We start from the raw sequence: 7,043 nt of genomic DNA on the forward strand, positions 1-7,043 counted from the left end.
ATGAAGTACCTTCCTGTTACTCCTGACCTGTCAAGCCTGATATATGTTTCAAAGAGTACAGTGTATCCAAAAAAATTTCCACAACTGAGCCAGAGGCATGTTATAACAGTTACAACTTCACGAGGCATGCATGATGCTCATGCCTCACGTCTGCAAATACTGCCTTAATCCAAGAGGCATGTTTCCAAATCTAGAAGCAGAAATACTATGCATTCTCCCCACTCCCAAATTTGTTATTCAAATATTCATTCAACAGAAAGTCTTAACAGCATACTATGGGCCAGTTACTCTTCAAGACAACAGAGACACGGCAGTGGGCATAGAGCTACCTTCTAAAGAAGAAGAGAGAATTAGCTGAGAAGTAACAAATACCAAGAAGGGGACAGACAGAGTCCATGATAGAGTAACTAGGAAAAGCTACTGTAGATATGGCAATCCGCATGGGCCACTTGGAGAGGACAAGGGATATGATATCTGGATTAAGACAATGAGACAGACACTAGAAGAGAGTGTTCCAGATGGAGAGAAGCCCAACTGCCCAGGCCAGCAGATGTGAACTATCTTAGTTATTGGCCCTTTTCTGTGCATGACTTTTACAAACACCATGGCCTTTGGTACCTGTCCTTCAAGCTGACCATGCCAGAAGTGCTGAGCCTCTGGGCTCCCCGGGGATGGAAGCAGTAGAAGGTAGTTATCAAGCAGCTGGACATGCCAGAGGGTAGGGCACAGTAGAAAGACTTGGAGTTTGAGCATTTGACTATGGTATACTCATAGTAATTTAGTATCTTCAACCCTTGTTGACTCATGTACAAATTGGGGTTCATTCACACACTGTTATAAAGATGAAATAGAAGGCAGAGCAAAGAGCAAACATAATTTTTCAGAACTCTCCCTCAGTAGAGTACTGCCCTTTGGGTCACTCCGCAGTCTCAAATTCTGTGTGCCAACAAATGGAACTTTCTGATGCCGTTGGCAGATTCCAGCTTCTATAGCTTCCTCTAGTTCCATAACTCAAATAAAATAATATTTATGGACAAATTTCAAAGTGTACAAAGCCTTAGAATCCCTGGGGCCAAAATCCAACCCATCCCTTAAGGGTCAGATTTCAAATGAAACTTCTTCCATAAATTCTTGGCCAGTCAGCCTAGCCTTGGTGATCTCACCAAGTTCGAATTCTTACTTTTCGTGAAAAGGCAGGAATAGTTTTAAGAATGTGTTATACATGCTCACTACAGGGATAAACAAAAAGCTTAAAACTTCCCATGGATCCTAGAGTAAGAATTTCACCTACTCATAAGTGTGTCTAGCAATGGTGGTACAGGCCCTTAGGATACTTCTTTGGAAACATATAAGGGAGAGTGTCTTCATTTACCATGATGATTTTGGGGAGCTGTTATGGCATTTAATGAGAAATAACCAAGAGAATGTTCATCCTCACATTCACAGAGAAGCCCAACATGGACACAGTATGTGGAACCCAAAGGACCATCTCCACATTCCTCTCTGTATCAAGGAGCTGGATGCCTTCCCCAGAGTATTTACTGTAACTACAAAAAACAGTGGGAAGTAGCTGAAAGGGTACTCTTTAGCGCTAGAAGTAGTGACAGTGCAGGCCTACATGCACTGAGGCCACAAGGATACAGAGCACATGAAGGCGGAGTCTGAAGACTCAGAGAGGGACTATGACGGCTTCCTGTTATGCTGGATCTTTAATAAGTGCATGTGCCTCCACCCCATTTTCTTCCTCCAGTCCTCCCAATAACTCCAAAGCTAAGTTCCTATGTTAAATACCTCTTTGCATGAAATGCCTGATCCTCAGGCTGATTAAGCAAGATGCCTAGGCTTCCTGATGAAGCATAAGATGAGGAAACGCCCTGCAGCCTGCATCTTATGAATCTCCTATAGCACGAAGCCTATCACAGATATACATCAGCAATGCTGCAGTACATAAGCATACTAACAAGTTTTTACAGAGCTACATGAAAGGTCTAATCTTTTAAGAAATTCTCTACGGAGAGGGAAACATAAATGACATCAAAACATTATCTCCGGGGCTGGTGAGATGGCTCAGTGGTCTAAAGCACCTACTCAGAACAAGCTTAGCAAAGCACAGGGACCACGGTTCAATCCCCCAGCACCACATGCCAGCCAGCCCCGCCCCCTGGTGGGCTGAGCTGGCCACACACACACACACACACACACACACACACACACACACACAGATAAATAAATATAAAAAAAAAAAAACATTATCTCCGAAACGTGAAACAACCCTCTCTCTGTTCTGACTGCTCATTGCGTTGGAGAATTGCCAACTATATGTTTGATAGGGTCAGTCCCAGTGCATGGTACTCTTAAGCAAAAGGTACAAAACTAAATATATGCCAGAAGGCTCAACACACCTTCAACAGACTTGGAACCAAATATGAAAGAAGGCAGGAAACTCACTGAATGTGACGAATAAAATTTTTAAATAATATTTCACATTATTGCTCTCGTGTTTTAATTTTTTGAGGACAATGATAAAAACCTACAATGAGACAAGCAAACGTTTTATGACCAATGGGAGGGAAGGTGCCTGTAATTCTTCAGCCTTACCCTGTGAGGGTAAGGCAGGCTTCCAGGGAAGTCTCTGGCCTCAGCTTCTGGTTTGGGTGGTACAGCCTCTCTCAGACTTCCCCAGTGTTGCTTCCCCCTCCTGGGTGTGGCCACAAAAGCCCTCCCCAGTGCCAGACTGAAACTATGCCTGGACATGTGGTGGGATTTCAAGATAGAAGCTGCGTTTTCTCGCGTGATTTCATCTCTACCCTAAACTACATCACATCTCCCAACACTCCTTTGGTGTTAGTTACATGCATAAAGAAGGCTCAGTTCATTTACATAAATGTAACACTTGCTCCTTTTCTCTGTTTCAGGTGTCTATAATTTGTCCTTTTTTAAAAAATTGTATTGAGAAACAAATAGCAATGAGACAGCTTCAAAACCAATTAGTAGGACAGTTTCAATAATTAATACATTGCATATTGTTGTCATCATAGTGATTATTCATAGTACAAGATGCAGACATGATATCCTGCTACAGTCTACTTAGTTATTGCTGTATCCCTCTTTTGTGTGGGTAAATCTGTTTGTTATGCTATCACTTTACCTACTAGCTGCTATTCAACATCTCACAACTACCTTTGCTCTTTCTTTTTCCTGCACTTGTGTGCAATGTCTTTTGATCTTTTACTTCTCTCCAATCCAGGGTATAAAAGGATTTATCACAGACAGACAGAAATGTTACATTTTCCAGAGCAGTCATTTACATGTTGAAATACATATTACTTTACAATACGTTTATGTAATTTATATATTAGAATTGGATCATTATATTCATTTCCAATCATTAAGAAACATACACATTTCATTTTAGGATATTATGGCAAGTATTCCAAAACAACTGCTTTGAAAAGAGGTAGGGGACGGGGGTCACAGAGATAGCTCAGCAGCATGAGCACCTCCCTGGCAAGCACAAGGGCCTGAGTTCAATCCCCAGTACCAAAAAAAAAAAAAAAAACGTAGGTGATGGATCTGAAATGCCTAAGGGCCACTGTGAAAGGCCGAAATGTCCATCAAATCAAGATGCAATTTATCAGCTCCTGCCTTGCTCACAGGCAATTATGCATGTTATCTCCTTCACTGTACACAAAGATCCTTTTAAAAAACCTATGTCTCACTTTTCTTTTTCATTTTCATTCTGCCATACTGACACATTTAGTTAATGCTTTCTAAAGGATGAACAGATGCGGAACAAGAGTCTCTTGGTTCCAATAGAAACAGCATTCCAGAAGATATGAACATTATTCTCTTCAGGGACTGTGTAGTTCTGATACTTGTTTTTATTTATTTATTTTAGGCCATTCTGTTCCTTCTTAATGCCTGGGCCACCACAGGCTTTAGTTTGATCAGCTTCAATGACATTTCAAAAAAAGACTTTTGAAAAAGTACAATAATACATGTTTTTATTAAATACGTGTGTGTGTGTGTGTGTGAGAGAGAGAGAGAGAGAGAGAGAGAGAGAGAGAGAGGAGAGAAGAGAAGAGAAGAGAAGAGAAGAGAAGAGAAGAGAAGAGAAGAGAAGAGAAAAAATGAGTGAGATTCCAGGTAACTGAAGGAAGTAGCATCCTTGCCAACTGATTATAGCAAAAAAGGGTATGAGACAGTTCACAAAACTTATTCTGTTATAGGTGTATCATAAGCAATCACCATAACAATAAAGCAAACAACATAGTGGATCTTATCATTTTATCTAAATACTTATCAAAAGCCAACACAATTCACACACCTCGATTTCCCAGAGTGCTTTAGAACTCGTAGCAGAAGTTGCTGATTGACGCAACGTCGTGCGAAGGAAGATGTGCTGTTTTTTCTCATATTCGTCACAAGTCAGAAACTTTTCTTGTTCTGCATGAAATAATCTAACAACATCACCCTAGAAAAACACGTCAAGAAACACTGACATGAGAAGCAGAAGTATTTTTCGGTTTTGATCTCTGAGGCCTTTGCCAGCTATTCGGCCTGGAGTGATTATTTATGCATCTTAAAATATTGGGAGGAGAAACTCAGTAAAACATTCACAGTCAGAATTAAAGTTTGCAGGGCCGGCAAGATAGCTCAGTGGACTAAGCACCTGCTTTGGCAAGCACAGGGACCAGGGTTTGATCCCCAGTCCTGCATGCTGCACTGGCTCTGCTCCCAAGAACACTGAGCTGGTAACCAAGTCTGGGCCTGGTGGCGCACACCTGTAATCCCAGCACTGGGGAGGCTGAAAACAAGAGGATCATTACAAGTCAAACTGTGTAGTGAGACCCTATTATAAATGCATTCCCAAAAAATGAAAAAAAAAAAAAAAAAAAAGAATTAAGGTTTGTGGTCCCACTGTAAATTATGACTAGTAGTGCATTTAGCTTTTACATCTAGAATTTTAAGAATATCTTCATCTCTTCCAGAAAATGTTCAACAAAGCAAATACTTACTCCTTTTAATACATCCTCTCTATAGGAACTAAATTTCATGAATAAAGTGATTTTCCAGCTGGTATTGCAATTAACAGCATTCACCTATTAATGAAGAAATACTAAGAGTTAGAAGAAGATAGGTTCTTCCTTATATAACAAGTCATTACTTCAGTTGGTAAAAGAAAATCTTGGATGACAAAGTTTGTGATATCTTCAATAAAAATATCTTCAAGGGACCAAAAACAGCTAATCAATATCTACAGCTAAGTTAGGATATTAATTAGCATCACCAGGATTATGCTCATGAAATAAAGCAGTATGTTTCTCTACCATATGAAAAAAAAAAAAAAAATCACCCAGTCCCTGTCCTATCCTCTAGAACTTACCTCCTTGCATCCTGGGTTGTCCAGAAGTTCTATGTTGCTGGCATGCAGCGGCTGTCCCGCATTCACAGGCATCAGAACGACCTTATCTCCTACAACGATCTGGAAATCAGAAATCAATTGCCATCTAGACACTGTATGGATCTGTGATGCTGCTCAGGAAGTTAAAAATAATTGCATAAGAGTCCTCGTTATCGAGCTGACCCGGGTCCCTTTATCCTCCGCACAGATTTGAGTTCAATTCTTTTTCTCTGTGAGGCAAAATAGCTGCTAATAAATGAGCACGTGGCCATGCTCTGTACTGCCCCACAGTCTGGGTTCCCCAAAGTTCATGCAGATCCTGCTCTCGTTAGCTTCCCATGTCAGTTAGAGCTGTCCCGAAGTTGGTGATTCTTCCTCCCCACGAGCCCTTGGGCCACAAGCACAGCGGAGAGAGTGTGAGCGCACCTGTCACAGCTAAACCAATCTACCTGCATATCAGAATCACCTCAAGGGGGGCCGAGGAGATAGCTCAGTTGGATAAGCGCTTGCCTGGCAAGTGCAAGGGCCAGAGTCTAATCCCTGTTTCCACAAAAAAAAAAAAAAAAATCACATCAAGGGCAAGCCAAAAATGTTTTATGTTTCTGTTATTTCTGCAGTGGGAGATAAGGGATGTATCTGATCTTCCCCATAACCTCAGAAACTTAGTAAATATTCTACTGTCATCTGGATTCAGGAAATACAAGAAGGTAGGATCTTGTAAAAGCATGTCTTCTGTTTGGGCTTTTGGCATCTGGTTCTCTTATTTAAACATTCGAAATTAACATGGCTCCTTAAACCTGATGAGCCTATTTATTTATTTATTTATTTTCTGTGTGTGGCCAGCTCAGCCCACCCTAAGGGCAGGGCTGGCACGGCATGTGGTACCGGGAATTGAACCTCAGTCCCTGAGCTTGCCTAAGCAGGTGCTTTAGACCGCTGAGCTATCTCACCAGCCCTGATGTTCCTTTTTAAATACAAACTCAAATGGGTTGGGGGAAAACTGCTCAAAAGTAAGTCAATGTTGATTTTTACTTATGTTATCATATCAATGTCTCCTTTATCTTAGAATATTTTTATTTGTAAGTTGTGGGAATTAAAGTTACCCTTTCTTAAAGATAATGATGAATACTTTTAGTTTAATTTATAATCTATATTCTACTGCAATTTTCTGTAAGCTTTGGGTTAATTTATATATTATATTAACCTCAAAATATCACCTACAAAATCCTTTTACATTTGTAAAAGACTAGTCATATAGCCAAATGCCTCTTGAGGTCTATGGTACAGCTTCCAAGAGATCATAAAGACAATATTTATACAGAGAATCTAATAATAATTTATTAATTTGGCTTAATCTGCATTACTAAATTTCTTTTTTTTAATTGGAGCATGCTAGCAACACAGAACGGCATAGTTTTGGGAAACTGGCTCACACAATCAGCATATCTGTATCATTTTCAATCCCATTTCCCTCTCCCCATCTTCCCCCTCACTCTCTTTCACTTTCTGTGCTCTCAATTCTACAATTTCTCACCATCTCAGAAATGAAAACAGGGGCTGGAGAGATGGCTCAGTGGTCTAAAGCACCTACTTAGAACAAGCTTGGCAAGGCATCAGGGACCGCAGTTCAATCCCCCAG

At 40.5% G+C, this 7,043-nt stretch overlaps 1 protein-coding gene across 1 annotated transcript in view; it reads right to left on the reverse strand.

Annotated features, from left to right (window-relative positions):
* Window positions 1-7,043, reverse strand: part of Itpr2 (inositol 1,4,5-trisphosphate receptor type 2) — a 528,924-nt gene that overhangs the window by 413,235 nt on the left and 108,646 nt on the right. Inside the window, exons 6-8 of the mRNA XM_023718939.1 lie at window positions 5,387-5,485; window positions 5,019-5,102; window positions 4,328-4,474 (exon numbers count right to left, since the gene is read on the reverse strand). Coding sequence (XP_023574707.1) covers window positions 4,328-4,474; window positions 5,019-5,102; window positions 5,387-5,485 — 330 coding nt within the window. The remainder of the gene's footprint in view (window positions 1-4,327; window positions 4,475-5,018; window positions 5,103-5,386; window positions 5,486-7,043) is intronic.

The sequence above is a fragment of the Octodon degus genome, unplaced genomic scaffold, assembly GCF_000260255.1.
Source record: "Octodon degus isolate 3935 unplaced genomic scaffold, OctDeg1.0 scaffold00064, whole genome shotgun sequence".
Classification (NCBI taxonomy): Eukaryota; Metazoa; Chordata; class Mammalia; order Rodentia; family Octodontidae; genus Octodon; species Octodon degus.